We start from the raw sequence: 17786 nt of genomic DNA, 5'->3' as shown, positions 1-17786 counted from the left end.
AACATCCCTTCTCTTCCTGCACGTCTCGCAGCGGTCCACTCTGCCAAAGGTGGTTATTCTGGATTTCGACAAGTGGTCACATTTATATGCCCAGTTAGTGTTAAACCAAATTAGAGTATACTAGCCAAGTGGTCAGTAATGCTGTGATTTCTCTAGGGTGGGGTATGTATACTATATGTCAGGCAGTGTTACCACCCACTTGGCTAGCATATCTAATTTACATCAGTACTAAAAGGGCTTATACCTATGGAATGACGGAATGGTTTCAGATGAACACAACACCTAAACGCTCAGGGTGACAGCTCCTATTAGATGATGTGCAGTCTGTCGTCATCGGGCTTTTCAGACTTGGTGACAGGTTCTCTTTATTGAGTAGTGAAGAGAAAGGACTTGTGCGGGAAACTGTTCATATCTGGAAAAGGAAACAACAACCTGCAAGAGGCAAAGGGGCAGAGATGAGCAGAAAGGGAAGTTATTACATAAGTGGAACATGATGACTGGAAAAATGGAATAGGAGAGCAGGTGCATGAAACCAACACATAAACAAGTGTATTCATGGCAGGCGCTTCACCTGACGGATCCGGTCAGCAGGAAATAATCTAAATGTCAATCCAGCACAGAAACTTTGAATGTCTTTTTAGATGACTGAATAGGAAATGGAACCATAATAAAGAATGCTAATAATATCAGCAGTATTGTAGTATATACTGGATTGTATACTGGTGGCGGAGCTTATACTCTGGATCCATGTGTGTGTATGTATGACGGTCTGTGTGCAGAGAGGAGGGGGGAGCTGGGGGAATACTGACTGCTTATGTTCAGCCAATCCTCCTCTCTGCTCTGAGAGTGAAGACAGGAGGAGATAAGGGGCTGGCAAAATCCTTGTAACCTCAGAAAGCAGAAGCTGAGCAGCAGCAGATCCCTGCAGAGAACTGACTGACCCTGGGATAAAGCAGGACATACACAGGATGGAGCCCAACAGTCCCAGAAAGATCCAGTTCACTGTACCACTTCTGGAGCCACATCTGGATCCAGAAGCAGCAGAGCAGGTGAGGATGAGGGGGCTTTGTTCATTATATCAAGGAGACATGGGGGGCAGGCTTATAGAATAGGATGGTGAGGGTCACATCTATAAAAAGAGGAGCAATATGTGCAGGGGAGATAAGAGGAGAGGAGTGATGGAGGAAACTGCAATAAAGTGACAGTCAGGAAAGACTTAAATAGAGCCGTTTCTAAGGTGGCAGAGTAATAGAAGAAGAAAAGTGTGAAGAAGAAGAAGAAGAAGAGGGTGTATGGGTATGAGAGGGGATGGTGCCAGCGGGGGAGTGAGAGGGATACAACACTGGAAAGGTCACATGCCAACTCCAAACTGTAATTAAATCCTACTGGATTGGTACGGTTCACTATGAGGCTCGCTGTGCAGCTGTGTCTATGAACTAGGAGTGCCCATCTATAGAAATCTAATGAATATACTGAATATTAATAGATAAGGGCTGCCTCTGTATGGATGCTCATTGACTATATGCCCCCAATGTTTGCTCCAGGATAAAAATGGTTAATAGATGTATAAAACCTAGGATAATAATAATATTATGATGATGCAAAATATAATCAGATACATAGTAATAAACAGGACCCGATACAATTCAGGAAAGTGTATCACTGTGTTGTTTCCTATACACTATAGCTGGGATTTTATCCACCAAAGGTGCTGTTGCAAGATGTCTTTATGGAATTCATATGATGTAGCATAGCTGAGTTTGTTATATATATTGGGGCTATGTGTTATTATTGTTTTCTATTTGTGATATGGACAAATTCAGCTCTGCTGAATCCATTGTGCACTGAATGTACTTTTGCTGATGTAAATGCATGAGGAGGTTTGATCATACATAGTATAAGACAATTGGAGAAATGTTACAAGCTCTTATAAATTCTATACTGAAACTTGTTGAAAAGGGTGTCTCAGATTAGATAAAAGTTTTTATTTCTCCAGGGACAGCACATCTCTTGTGTGTAGTATTGCAGCTAAGTCTTATACAATGGGTTATCCCCATCTTTTAAAATAGTGGCATATTGCTAGGACAAGCCATCACTTTGGTGGCGGTCTGACCTCTGACCAGTGTTCCCTGCACAGCAGTGCTCCAAGACACCAGGCTGTGAAGGGAACTGCAACTGGCCCAATGCACGTAAATGGATCTGAACTATAGTTTCCTGCACAGTGGGAGTCTGGCTCAGCACTGTGCAGGGATAAGCAGTTAAGGAAACACTGCAATAAATCAGCCTTACAGCCCTGTTATTCATATGATTGGTAGGAGTCTTGTAGGTCATACCTCTAACAGTTATAAAGTACAGTAATGGTATATATTGTCATCACTGTATGAGATCAGAACATCCCTTTAAATGAGAGGGGCTGAGATGCAATACCAGGCATAGCCCATGGACAAAGATGGTGCTGTTCTAGGGGGTAAAAAGACATTTGTTTCTAATATCATACAACTCCTTTATACCAATAGAGATTTATTTTAGTACTCTGTATTTTTGGCATTTAGCTGACTGTGAATGGTGGTTTAATCGATGATCATTCTGCATTTTCTGTATAAAACTATGCTGTAGAAATGCAGCTTTATTTGTTACAGATTTTGTTGCCGCTTTCAAGCCAAAGCCAATAATGGCTACAGAAGGAATGGCAAACTTATAGTTCTACCTTTTACTCAATCCATTCCTAGCTTTGGCTTGAAAAACTGTAACAAAATTTGCAATAAAAATCTGCATTTCCGCAATGTGGGGCTTTAACCTTAAAGAGGACCTTTTATGTCCTCCTGCACATGCGGTTTTATATACCACTAGAAAGCCGACATTGTGCTGAATTCAGTGCACTGTCGGCATTCCCATTATCTCTGCCCACTGTCAAAAGGGCGTTCCTGACCGTCTAGCGGGGCTATGAGGAATGCCCCCTCTCATTGTACAGGGCTATGGATGAATACTGTCACGGGGGCGTTTCTCACAGCTCAGCTAGACTATCAGGGATGCCCTTCTGACGGTGGGCCGAGATCGGTGCCGAAACTAACGGCAGTATAAAGTATTAGAACTAGATCACACTGAGATTTTTGCAGTCGGATTTTGACGTGGAATCTGCCTCAAAACTCGCCTACAAAAAAGGCTCCCATTCATTTGAATGGGAGCTGCTTGCTTTTTTTTTCCCGCTAGCGATTTTTTTTTTTTACCCTAAGGGGCAAAAAGAAGTGAGATGCCCCTTCTTCTTGTGGATTCCGCGGCTGAGACAGCAGCCGCGTTTGCGGCTTGAGACTCCCTCCTGATTAGGAGTGGAGTGTTGCGACTGAACGCTGGTGCTCTGCTCGGCATCCCGTCGTGGCTAGCCGCGTGGAGAGTTACATGGCAGAATTTGGTTTCCGTCGTGTGAACATACCCTTTATAGTTTGACAAGGCGTAGTCTGAGCCTGTGATCACACTAGAGGTGGATATCAGCAGCCAGTCAGTCATCATGGATCATAGCTGTATCATAGAGCTGAACTGAATGTTTACACACCCATGTCCATACAACAGGTTTTATGAATGGTGAAGTACAGTAAAGTATAGTCACAAAGACAGGCTAGAGTAAAATTTAGCAAATCTATACTATATTGACTTATACTCATATAAAAGGGGTCGTCTTTGTGGATAAAAACATTGATAACCAATCCTGTAGTTAGTTGATCAATATCAGATAGACAGGGGATGGAGCAAGAAACAGATAGCGCTGTTCTTTGCATAAAGATCAGACCAGGTTACTGCATATCAATTCCCTTTCACATGAATGGGAGTTAAGCTGCAGTAACTTGGTTTAGCCACTACACAGAGAACAGCGCCATCTGCTTCCTGTACCATTCCCAGTGTATCAGATGCTTATGGGAGTTGCTGGGTGTTAGACCAACAATCTGATATTGATGACCTACCTTGGTGTAGGCCATCAATATTTTTAGCCCCAAAAAGCCCTTTAATTTTAAGGGACAATTAATTCTTGTTGCTAAGTTTATGATCCTTTTTAGGAAGAAAACGCAACATTAATCATTTCCATTTACTTTATTTTTATATTAGAATGGCAATAATATGTCCCATCCATATAAATAATAATAATAATTATAATAATACATTTTTAGAAGAAATATTTTTTCCCTTTTGATTTTTTAACGTCTCCATTGAAATGACAAGCCACTCGTTTTGTTACTAGAATTTTGCTAAATTTGTGCACTTGTTTTAATTTACATTGAATGCCAATGGCATTGTAAAGGATGGGAGGGAAAGTGTGAAGAGGAAGTAGGCTTCACATGAGATAACTCTTGCTTCATATTTTCACGTCTAACATAATTATTTTCATTCTGGCATCCTCCCCAAAAACTCACCTTCAGGTGGCTTGCAAATAATGGCATCTCTATACTAGCAAAGCTTCATGTTAATGATTCTAATGAGCTTCACAAGAACACATCACAATGATGTGTTTATGAGCGGAAGAAACCTCTTTCAATCCACTGCTTGTACTAGATCCAACAAGCTAGTAAATATACCATAAATTCTGCAACCGGACATTATTATATGTTCTGTATTATCATCCTAATATCAGAGTTTATGGGAGTAATAACAGTTCCGTAGTCCTTACACTTACTATATACTGTAGCAACTGTATCATTGACACAGATTTGGTCGCACATGTATAGTATACTGTAGGTCGCACAATATTTTTCTGGAGGGGTAAGGGTTGAAATTGGAATCTACTTTAGGTGTAAACACTAAGCAGATATCATCTGTTTATCCAAAAAAGTATTGAAACAAGTTAAATCTATTTTAAAGGGACCCTGTCACCATAAAACAGGATGCCACTTTTTGTTCTTCACACTTTTTTTTAAGAAGAGAGGACTGAGTGGAATTTATGAACAAAACTTATAACTATGACTAGGGTCCATGAGCCACAGGCCAGGCCTAGAAACTTATAGGAATCTGCACCTCACAGCGTAGGCAATTCCAGGTATATGCGTTTTTGTAGAAGACAGATAATGGCTGACCCCCCCAGTAAAACAATATCCAAGCCTCAGCTCCAGCTCAGTGGTATCCAAGCTTGTGCCTCCATTTTATGAAAGATTTCTGTTTTGTTGTTCACCTGCCATGTCACAGTAAGACCAAGAGGTTTTGTTCCTAAGGCTAAGTCACACAGAGATTTTTGGTCAGGATTTTGAGGCCGTATCCATCTCAAAATCCTGACCAAAAAGACAGCTCCCATTGAAATCAATGGGAGCCGCTCAGGTCTTTTATCCAGGAGCCGTTTCTTCCGGCTCCCAGAAAAAAGAAGTGAGGTGCTTGTTCTTCAGGCCGTTTCGCCTCGTGATTCGGCCTGAAGACACACCCTCTTCCAGACTAAGCCCATTCATTGGGCCTAATCCAGAGCGGAGTGCACGGCTGGATGCCGGTGCAGTGCACCAGCTTTCATTTGTGACTGCCCAGCCTCCGCCTCAGGTTCCAGACCAAAAAACTTTGTCTGAACTTAGCCTAATACTATCAAGGGCAACACAACTATCATCAGGTGGGAGATTTAGTAGAGTGATTGTCCCAGAAGAAACAACTATCACCACCATCCGGAGTACATCACCATTGCTGGAGGTCTAGTGAAGATGACTGCAGCCACCATGAGCCCAACCATGGCTGACTAGTACTCCTAACTAAATTCATAAGTCTCAGTCTATAACTTAGAAGTAGGGATGAGCAAACTGATTTGAATCAAACTGGATTCGACCCCACTTTTCCAAAAGTAATGGGTTGAACCCAAACCTGAAACCTTTGGGGTTGATCACTCAAGATACACTATTATACTCATGGGTCTCCGCAGACCCCAAAGTATGATAAGTGGAGTTCTGGGAGAGGTGAGTTATACTCAGTTACACTAACCTTATCTCACGCCTCCTGGGCTCCTTGTGGCTTCCTGCAGACCCTCGGTATCCTCTTCCAGCCTCTAGATAATGTCATTCAATTCAATTCTTTGGTCCTTCAGCAACCTCACAAATATGTTTTGAAAGAAATCTCGTGAGGTTTGCCCATCTCTAGTTACCAGTTACATTGAGTCTTTTACCATAAAACAGTATGTAAATCTGTTTATCCCATCCTGTTCTGTAACATGCTCTTGTCAAATTGGACTGCATATTCAACATAACAGGTTCATTTTAAAGGGATAGTCTCATCTGGACAACCCTGAACCTTCTGGAATTGATCAGTTGATCTTAGAAAGTCTATTAGCTGTGAAACCTGGGGATACTTGTGCATACTAGTGTCTCTCACATTGAGGTACTGGTATTGGAATACAACTGCTTCCTCGGCACTTCCTACAGCTTTGTGCTGTACATGGGCATAAATGATTTTTAACCATTTAATATAACAGAACATTGTCTCGTTCAAGAGGGGCTGAGACCTCCATCGCTGGCACAGGAAGCTGCCATACATTGTACTTAAAATTTCAGGTTTTGTCAGACTTGTACTCCAAGAGGAATTAAGTACGGGCACTTTTTACCATGTCACATCTGATGCCACGGCTTTAGATTAGGACTGGTCTATTAAACATTGGTCTTAATAATTTCCCCTTCTCGTGACGTCAAGTGTGACAATTTTGGTTAGTAAGGAGTTCATGTTCTTTATTGCTCAGAGCATGTTCCTAGCAGAGGCTTAACTTAAAGCTCGAGAGCCCCAAGGCAAAATTTGTAATGTGGCCCGAATCTACCTTATGCTATTTGCCATAGCATTATAGTTTATAGGACAGAGAGTCCCCAAGGGTGCTTTGGGGTCCCCTTAGGATCTGGTGCCAGGGAGCGAGTGCTACCACTGCACCCCCTATATAGCTAAGCCCCTGTGTTAATCCCTATTGTTAACTAAAAGCTGTAACCTACATAAATGTTTGGCTCAAAAACTGACTGCCTTGTATTTTTACACCTCTCTCATTGATCACACATCACCATTCTCTGCAAACTCTGCAGTACAGGTGTAAAATGAGATTTACTATGAAGCATCACTTCACATACAATATAACAGCTGCACAAGTACACTTGACCAAGCGAGTAAGTCGCACTTACCGTACTGTCCTGGAGCAATGGCAACCTGACACACTATGAATATAAAAAAGCTACTGTATGCTACATGCTTGTAATAAGCTGTAAAATAGGAAAAAATAAAAACTAGGACACGATGAATGGCTGAAAACTTACAATACATTTGTATGTGTTATATGTTGACAATGAAATGCTCATATATATGGTAATGCGGGTCACTTGTATTTGATAAACTTCCAACCAACATGATGTTTTACATGGCAGCACCGACCACAAGGTGTGATGTATATAGCAGAACTGTGTACAGTACGTGTCTGATACTATATATACTATATCCAGGTACTCAGCCTGACTCCATTGTGATTCTTATGGAAAACACTTGTAATCCAGCGCAGTTTGTACACACTTAAGCTGTAATTCAGGAGTGTGCATGAGCTCTAAGTGCTATAATGGCAGCCATTTTCTGTTGTCCATTTTGTAAAAAGAAAACACTTTATTTTACCTACAGATTGTCTTTCTGCAGCCCTGAATTGTTAGCTATACATCACACAGACTAGAGACAACAATATGTCCCCTGTTAGCACTTCAAAGAACTGTATGCCGGAAATATTTCTAAAGTGCAAAATGATGTAATACTGTTCCCTTCTAAGTGCGCCCATGTATAGCAATGTCTGTGGTCAGGTCTTAAATGTTTAATCCACAATAAATGTATAAAGAGGTTCACATCCAGCTATTACTTTTATATTACACCCTGCGACTGGCTTGCAAAGTTATCTGTAGGCTTATAGCAAACCTGTCACATTGACAATGCCATCCAATCTGCAGGTAGGATGTTATAGAGCCGGAGGAGCTGAACAACTGCTATATAGTTTTTGTGTTTTATTCACTTAAACCCCTACTTATTCTGGGCTTAGGAGTCCAGTGGGCAGTCCTACACAGTGATTGACAGCCATTTCTATAGGATCATGTATACAGTACAGTAAATGTATATCAATCTGCTCAGCTCCTGCTGCTCTATAATATTCTGAGTGCAGATTTAACCCCCTGGTTTATTTGTTCGGGGCTGCTTATGATACATGGAGCTGGAAGCAGTCGTCTCCATGGCCTGTATAGTAGACGGGCGCCATCACTGTAGCTCAGCTTCCATTGGCTTCATTAGGGGCTGAGCTAAAGCAAATGCACCTGGCCACTATGCTGTATATAGCATGGGCAACAGAAGCATCACCGAACATGTGGAGACTGGCTGTGCCCCCCCTTTATTGATCAGATATTTATGACCAATCCCAAGGATGGACCCTAAAAAATAAATCTGCAAGTGAAAACGCAGGTTTCTCCATGACCTGGCACTCTTTTCCCTTCTAACACAGTAGATTAGTATGGAAATAAATGTAGCTCATTGATGTCACCAGGCTCTGCCCACTCTTTATACAGAGAAGGATTAAGACAATCTCTTCCAACTATCTCATCTGATGGAAACATTTCCTGGGAAGAAATTGTGACAACGTTGGTCCACACCAAAAGTGCAAGTTAATTACATTTTTGCTATGGTTCTTGCAACTGGGTGTAGCCATGTATTGGAATATAAGATGGAGCTGATCCTTCAAGTGCTAGTCCAAGATACATATATCTGTCTTACCTATCTATTTTGGTCTGTTCAAAACTACTCAATAGAATATAGCCTACAGATCTGTATCCAGTGGTCCCTCTACTATCTTATCTACCATATGTCAGAGTAGCTTTACCTTCCTTCATATAGGCTGCACAGTATCTCTGACCCACCAGTATATAATGGTAGATAGCACCCAAGCTGTAACTCTCAGTGTATTGGCAGAATATTGGTTTACTATAGCCCATAAAATGTCAAACTTACAGATCAAGCCCATAAGCCACCATGCACTTTAGATAACTGTCTGCTTAGCATCCGTCCATTTGACAAGTATTTCACTTGACTCCTCCATAAATATGACATGCTCTGCTTGGCAAAGCATTGCATGTATACTGAATTGGGAGAGGGGTGAAAGCTGTCAGACATCTCTGGGAGCGGTATATCTCCCCCCCAAAAACAAAAAGATTGAGCAATGGAAGAGTCCAACTGCCCAAACCTTATCTCCTCCAACATTTGCTATGGGATAGGGGAATTGGAGGCCCCCATATGTACAATATGAGATGTTTGACAGCACTTATGGAAATTGGCGAATATGTGTATGGCCATATCCATCCTACAGAGAATTCCACACACTTACACCAACATACCCTATAATGCGATGATTGTTAAGACTATATACACTTTCCAGAAGTACGTTCATTAGAATTTAAAAGGAGCGTTAATGAGATTTCCATCTCCCAAGATGGCTTTAGGGGATGTCTCTTTGATATCACTGTGTGAAGCGAACATCAAGGAGCTGGTTCCAAAGTTCTGACTGTCCCCATGGTTTTCTACCTAATCAGCAGCCTGACAAATTCGGTGACATTTTCCTCATGGAAAATCTAAAGCATCTAAATGTCTTAACCATTCTGCATCTGCTCAGAAACAGCAAAGCTGCGAGCTAAGAGAAGCCGTGTCTCAGGTAAAAGAAATTGTAATGAAAGTAAAAAAAAAATCAGCTAATTGTTAATATACTTAAGTGAATGTCTATCCTTGAACACCACTTTCCTGCTGTAATCCTGAGATACGCACAGAATGGCTTCTTAGATATCATTGCAACCATTAGAGTTCTGACGAAGAGCTCCAAGTGCTCGGTATACTTAGAGTTAATTCTGTCGCCTGCAGCCACCACTGGGGGAAGGGCTTTGAGGCTTACTCTAGTCTATAGTATTAATGGAGTTATCTATGTTATAAAAATCTAATTCAGCTGTAAATGGCAAAACATCAAAATAACCAATACCCACCTCTCTGCTCTCGTGCCGATCCAGCAGTGAATTTACAGTGGTTCTGTCTCTGTTTATATATGGACAGCATGCGACCATAAGAGACAGTCAATGGCTGCCAAAGCCACGTGTGGCTAGTGATGACAGTAGTCTGTCATGTGAACACTATAGCCGTGGTGTGACTACAGTGGGCATATGCTGTCATGATGTATGTAAAAAGAGTTTGCTGGAGAACCAGAGAAATGTTGAGGACAAGGTGCTAGTAACAACATACATTAAGTAACATGCACACAACCTAGAGTGTGCAGCCTAAGGAGGGGGTGATTTTATAGTGAATGTACTTTGATGGCATCCAAGTGTCAACCGCATGCCATCCAAGTGCTATTGGGTGTTTCTGGTCTGCTCTGTTCCAATGCCAGGATAGGACCTGTTCCATAATCATTGGAACCGAATGTAGCATTCGATCCCCCATCAGGAGATTCTCGGCCTTAGTGTATGCTCTGCAGTGATCCTACTCAGGTTATAAGTAGACAGCTTCGGACCATGGCTGACAGTCAGTGGCCACAGTGATCACATGTCATAGTTTACTAGCATCACTGCTCAATGCTGCGCTCAGTTTTATAACACGTGACGTGACCACTGATAATAGTAAATGTTTTACATTTCTTGTAATCACCCCTTTAAAGCAGTATGCTGTAAGCTCCCTCTAGTGGCAGCAACTGGAAGTAATAAAGTTATCATTTATGGCTGGTACGGAATAGAAAAACGGAGACCTGACCACTATAATCAAATATTTAATAACTGGCATATAATGTTGGCTTTAAAAACTCCATGTTATACGGTGATCGCAGGAATATGGTCATCTTTTGTGATCACTATTGGGTACTACTGCCCTCAAAACATGCTGGTAGCGTTATTTAGAATTTACTCATCTGTCTTCTCTCTATGTTTTCATTAAGGCTCTTCTAGGACTCGAGTGGCAATTAGATGTGACATTATTACTTAGAGAGACAAGCAAGTCTCTTAAAGAACTGGAGAATGTGCTTCTATTCAATATGTTGCCAGTTACTACTTCTATATAGTGGATACCAGGAATTTTCTCTTTTCATACCATGTCTTTAATTGTTCCTTTATTCGGCTGTGCCTTGGCACCATTATGACTACTGCACATAAAACAGTTTCTAAGACAAATACGCTATTGCTTTAGGCCAAGGTGTTTCACCCAATGTGTTTATACTCTAATAGAGATTCCTTTGTGTTTGGGCTGTTAAAGTCATTTTGCAGATTCCACGTTAACAAATTATTATGTCCCCTGTCCAACAAAAACATTTCCAGGAATTGTTCCCATAAAACTAAATATTCTGCAGTTCTGCAAATGCGTGCCCAGGATTGCATGAATTTCATATAACAATCTCTATCTAATGTCCAAGTCCAATGGCACGTAACTGTGATATGATTTGCGTGCTTTGTCTATTTCCCATATAATCCTGACTAAACACTTAACCCTATGGCATTTCACTACAATAGAAATTACATGCTTTATCATTTCCTATATCATTGTGACTGGACACTTAGCTTCCATAATACATGGTTCTGAAAGCCCCTGTGAGTGAATGTGGATGGCATAGAGGAGGGGTTCCATTGTCCCAGAATTGGTACAGATGACACATACTCATCAACCAAAGAACGTGTTTCATTGCCCAGGACCCTCTCTATGACTCAGAACGAACTAGTAGGCCCTCACACTCTGGTAGACTGGCCTGGTCTATCCATGGCTAGCATTGTGCTTGATAGGTCCGTGTGTTGTACATTCTGTTGGTCCATATCTTCATATACTATAACAGAATAATAATAAGTGTCGTACAGTGTCATGCATAGTCAAATAACACTTTGGTTGTCATACTGTTGACTAAATGGCGGTGTTCAGTGTCTAATAGTGCCACATGATTCTTAGACAGAACCATATAGTGCTCAAATACATAAAACTTTATATAGTATATTAAGTCATCTAATAACAGAGCACGAGCAGTTGATATGACCTGTGCAACTGCAATGGTTGCAAACCCCTAAAATTGACCCTGGGCCCATCCATGTATGTTCAGTAATTCTACATTTAGGCTGAAGTGGCCGCTGCAAAGGGAAGGGAAGGCCGACCTGATCTCTTAGGGTTCCATAAATTAGACAGCAGGTACGTCTGCAATGGTTGCAAACCCCTAAAATTGACCCTGGGCCCATCCATGTATGTTCAGTAATTCTACATTTAGGCTGGAGTGGCCGCTGCAAAGGGAAGGGAAGGCCGACCTGATCTCTTAGGGTTCCATAAATTAGACAGCAGGTACGTCTGATTGCTCTAAGTCCATATACAGTATCCGTGTATATATATATATATATATATATATATATATATATACACAGTGGGGCAAAAAAGTATTTAGTCAGTCACCAATAGTGCAAATTCCACCACTTAAAAAGATGAGAGGCGTCTGTAATTTACATCATAGGTAGACCTCAACTATGAGAGACAAAATGAGAAAACAAATCCAGAAAATCACATTGTCTGATTTTGTAAGAATTTATTTGCAAATTATGGTGGAAAATAAGTATTTGGTCAGTAACAAAATTTCATCTCAATACTTTGTTATATATCCTTTGTTGGCAATGACAGAGGTCAAACGTTTTCTGTAAGTCTTCACAAGGTTGGCACACACTGCTGTTGGTATGTTGGCCCATTCCTCCATGCAGATCTCCTCTAGAGCAGTGATGTTTTGGGGCTGTCGCTTGGCAACACGGACTTTCAACTCCCTCCAAAGGTTTTCTATAGGGTTGAGTTCTGGAGACTGGCTAGGCCACTCCAGGACCTTGAAATGCTTCTTACAAAGCCACTCCTTCGTTGCCCTGGCGGTGTGCTTTGGATCATTGTCATGTTGAAAGACTCAGCCACGTTTCATCTTCAATGCCCTTGCTGATGGAAGGAGGTTTGCACTCAAAATCTCACGATACATGGCCCCATTCATTCTTTCATGTACCCGGATCAGTCGTCCTGGCCCCTTTGCAGAGAAACAGCCCCAAAGCATGGTGTTTCCACCCCCATGCTTTACAGTAGGTATGGTGTTTGATGGATGCAACTCAGTATTCTTTTTCCTCCAAACACGAAAAGTTGTGTTTCTACCAAACAGTTCCAGTTTGGTTTCATCAGACCATAGGACATTCTCCCAATACTCTTCTGGATCATCTAAATGTTCTCTAGCAAACTTCAGACGGGCCCGGACATGTACTGGCTTAAGCAGTGGGACACGTCTGGCACTGCAGGATCTGAGTCCCTGGCGGCGTAGTGTGTTACTGATGGTAGGCTTTGTTACATTGGTCCCAGCTCTCTGCAGTTCATTCACTAGGTCCCCCTGCGTGGTTCTGGGATTTTTGCTCACCGTTCTTGTGATCATTTTGACCCCACGGGGTGAGATTTTGCGTGGAGCCCCAGATCGAGGGAGATTATCAGTGGTCTTGTATGTCTTCCATTTTCTAATTATTGCTCCCACAGTTGATTTCTTCAATCCAAGCTGGTTGCCTATTGCAGATTCAGTCTTCCCAGCCTGGTGCAGTGCTACAATTTTGTTTCTGGTGTCCTTTGACAGCTCTTTGGTCTTCACCATAGTGGAGTTTGGAGTCTGACTGTTTGAGGGTGTGCACAGGTGTCTTTTTATACTGATAACAAGTTTAAACAGGTGCCATTACTACAGGTAATAAGTGGAGGAAAGAGGAGACTCTTAAAGAAGAAGTTACATGTCTGTGGGAGCCAGAAATCTTGATTGTTTGTAGGTGACCAAATACTTATTTTCCACCATATTTTGAAAAAAAATTCTTACAAAATCAGACAATGTGATTTTCTGGATTTGTTTTCTCATTTTGTCTCTCATAGTTGAGGTCTACCTATGATGTAAATTACAGATGCCTCTCATCTTTTTAAGTGGTGGAACTTGCACTATTGGTGACTGACTAAATACTTTTTTGCCCCACTGTATATATATCTTATGACTAATAACATATAAAATATCATTAATTCATTTTTGTGGGAATTACAGGGGGGTTTTGTAGCGGGAGGGGGTTATTACAATTTACGCCAGAAACTGCTGTACCTTATAGTTCACGTCTATGCTAGCTCCTAGCTGGTCTAAATTTTCTTTTTGGGACAAAAACATGTGCCTAGTTTTTTAGGAGGTCTGTCTCTATGAACTAGGGGCAAATCACTCCAATGCATAGTTTATAAAAAATGTGATACGTAACAGCAGTCTGGATGACTTCCCCTTATACAGGGGTTGCGTAACTTTCTTACAGACTATGTATAGATTGTAGTTTGACCTTCAGGCGAGTGATCATGCAGCTGTCATATGGATGTGATATATTCTGTATCTATCTCTGCAATTGGACAATGAGAACACTGCCACAACCTCATACTGTATCACTGAGCCTCGAAAAAATCTACAGCCTTGTCAGTATTTTATAGTAAGTTCAGACTAAGCAACAGTCTGTAATGTGAATGACATCTAGCAAATCTCACTGACACTAAAGCGACATGTTATGCTATATACTTGCAAATGTGACAGTAATCTGCAATTGGAGGAGATCTAGACACTAAATGAAGACTTGCCCCTGTTCTTTGTAATATGTTTTACTGACAAATCTCAGTTGTTGGATCCAGAAGGTTTCACATCTGTTCAGAGTCAAGGGTTAGAATAATGGTTGCCTCTTCATTGATTTTAGTGCATTTTCTGGGAACATTAGACTCTATCCCAATGTCTGCTTATTCTATCCATGTTGTAATGCTGTTATATGGAGGAAAAGGCTGTAAGATGACTTTAGTCTGTTATATTGAGCCAATTCTTCCAAAGACAGATGTGATAAATGACAAGATGCAGATCATTGACATTCAGGTCATTCAGAACACATGGTATTGGTATTGCAGAGGGCTAATAAATAGCAGGATGTCTCATATAGCTCATACATGACATACGGAGACTGTCGCTGTATCCATGGGGTGCTTTATACAGAATAATTTCATTACTTTGCATTTTTCCATGCCTGAGAAATGTATGTGTCAAGTTATTTGTGAATGATATAAATGCTGTCACAGGATGCACATAGAGTAGTAATGTAATGCTTTTATTTAATGCCATATATTGAACTGAAAAACAAATCATTGCATAAAGTAAAGTCTATTTCACAATAAATAAAGGGCTCATGAACACAAGCCCTCTTGAAATGGAAACCAGCGCCGTGATCAAATGATTGCCGAGGATATGGCTTACCTAACCTACCAGGGAATATCATATCTGAACAGACGTTTACCCTGCAGCATGGATAAGTTGGGAGCCTACCCTATGACATCATATGTATTAATAGGGCATATGGACAGCGGCTCTTGTCGGGAAAAAAATTGCCCCTTTTATGCGTGTGGCGGCCTACCTACTTTTATCACTCGGTACTTTGTGAGCGGTCTTGCAGCTTCCTTTTCTCCTATACAAATTGAAAATTCATGCTTGGCCAGACCCTTTCTGCATGTGTATGGGGGAGTCTAAAGGAATAGCTGTTAGCTCAAAGAGAATCTGTTCAGCCTCTATTGAAGGTGGATGGACATCTCTAGACGTGTATCAGAAAAGTCCACATTTACCTACATTCAAGCCGAAATGTGATCCATCAATTGCAGAGAAACTCTGCAAACTGTCTATGATAAAGTGCTGTGAGAAAGTTCGCAATTAGATTGTCACTTTTTGACTATTACATCTCATGCAACAAGTTCCCTATTTCAGTAAATCCTAGAACTCAATTACCAGATTAACGGTCTGTATGCACCTTAGATAGTTGTCCAATGCCCACCCAGCTAACCCCTGCATATCGCGATCATGCATGAGTCAAACGTATATGGCAGAGGGTCATCTCCTGCATGGATAAAGGATTAGATACTGTATGTTGAAATCCATTCAGGGATAAGACTTAGAACATAAACATCCTCTATAAACATTAGGATATGTTTGCATAGCTCGGTGGACCTCTGTCCCAGATTCTATCATTTTTTACATGCATCCCTTTTTTTTCTCATCAAAATGACAGATACCTCATGTGAACTCCATCAATCCTTTTATAATTCAGTGCAGTCCACCCTGCCCCTCTGGTGTCTGTTGTACAACGTACTGTATCTATCAGAGCATGATGGCTTCAATTAGAAACAGAGTATTTAGCGCATGGAGAACAGGGCAATAGATGATCGGCCCTTTGGAAAGCAGCCTCGGCTTACATCGACAGTACCGTATATATTCGAGTATAAGCCGACCCGAATATAAGCCAAGACCCCTAATTTTACCTCAAAAAACTGGGAAAACTTATTGACTCGAGTATAAGCCTAGGGGGGAAATGCAGCAGCTACTGAAAGATTTCAAAAATTAAAATGGCCGGAGTGTTTGGGTGCAGTAGATGCTGGGTGCTGGGAAAGGGGAGGGGGTGTTTTGGTTGTCTGTCTGCCCCTTCCCTGAGCTTGAGGACTGTTTTTTTTTTTTTTTTCCCTCACTTGGAATTCAGCAGTGCCTCTATTAACCCCTTCCCGACGGAACAGGAGCACTGCAGATACCATATATTTAGCCAGGCTGCAGTCAGGTTGAATTCCAAATGCTGTGTGTGTGTGTGGGGGGGGGGGGGAGAACCCAGTCTCAGGGAAGGGGCAGTTAGACAACCTGTTTTCCCGCTACGGCGTTTACCGTACATTAAAAATATTTTTATAGATTTGTAGAGCGGGCGTTTTCGGACACAGGGATACCTAACATGTATGTGTTTCACAGTATTAGTTATTAATTATATGTGTTCTAGGGAAAGGGGAAGGATTTGAATTTGTAATACTTATTTTGTTTTTGCATTTATTAGACCCCCCTAGGTTATGAACCCAAGGGGGTCTGATCACTAATGCAATGCATTACAATGCTAATGCATTGCAATACATTGCAAAAATTGTCATTTCTTTTGCAGGCTGCATAGAGCAGCCTGTAAAGGAAGAGCACTGCAGGCTGGGGAGCCTTTACAGAAGCGCTAAGAGGAATCCCTGGCAGGAGCGCTGAGGGGCGGGCCGGACCTGAAAGGGAACTGCAGCCAGCTGCCGGCAAAAGGGATGAGGGGAATCCCCGGCAGAAGCGCTTCTGCCGGCGGCCGGTCGCAGTTCCCCTTCAGGTCTGGCAGACGAGGTTCTCCTTCAGGTCTGCCCCTCGGCGCTCCTGCCTGCGGCAGGGGATCTCCTTCAGCGTGGCCGAGCCATAGTTTCAAGATCGCCTTTGAGAGAAAGGTCGCGCCTGCTCCCTCCTCCCTCCAGCGGCATGGCGGCACCTGCCGCTTCCCCGCAGCGGTTCCCCTTAACGCCTGACGACGATCACCAGACCAGGACATCATCGGAGAGCATCTCCGCTGTAACACTTACAGCGGAGATGTCAAAGCTTATGCCTGGCATTACCGCTGTAAAAGTTACAGCGGAGGCGTCGGTTGATATGGCGACCGCTGTTACAGACCCAGCATCCGGACCCGGCATACAGACACCGCGGCGGGTGCCAGGGCCGCAGCATCACCACGCTCACAGCAGAAGTACTTACAATACTTCTGCTAGCAGGCCTGGAACGCAGACACACGCCAGGTGCGGGCCTGACCTTACGTGGCCAAGTCATCCGGCGTGTGATGGAGTGGAGGGGCAGGGTCTGCGTTCCAGACCTGCTAGCAGAAGTACCGTAAGTACCTCTGCAGTTCGAAATGAACAGCATCGCCACGCTCCTGCTACGAGCGTGGCGATGCTGTGGACCGGCACCC

General features: G+C 42.2%; 1 protein-coding gene across 2 annotated transcripts in view; it reads left to right on the top strand.

Moving 5' to 3' along the window:
* The first annotated feature begins 749 nt into the window (after window positions 1-749).
* The window catches only part of PPP1R1A (protein phosphatase 1 regulatory inhibitor subunit 1A), a 137271-nt gene continuing 120234 nt past the window's right edge, over window positions 750-17786 (top strand). The window contains exon 1 of one of the 2 annotated variants that reach the window (XM_075265859.1): window positions 750-1049. In XM_075265859.1, the coding sequence (XP_075121960.1) occupies window positions 969-1049 (81 nt within the window). In that variant the 5' untranslated portion in view covers window positions 750-968. The remainder of the gene's footprint in view (window positions 1050-17786) is intronic. The other variant, XM_075265858.1, reaches the window with a different exon arrangement.

This window comes from Leptodactylus fuscus, chromosome 2, assembly GCF_031893055.1.
Source record: "Leptodactylus fuscus isolate aLepFus1 chromosome 2, aLepFus1.hap2, whole genome shotgun sequence".
Classification (NCBI taxonomy): Eukaryota; Metazoa; Chordata; class Amphibia; order Anura; family Leptodactylidae; genus Leptodactylus; species Leptodactylus fuscus.
This window is presented reverse-complemented; position numbering and strand designations above follow the sequence as displayed.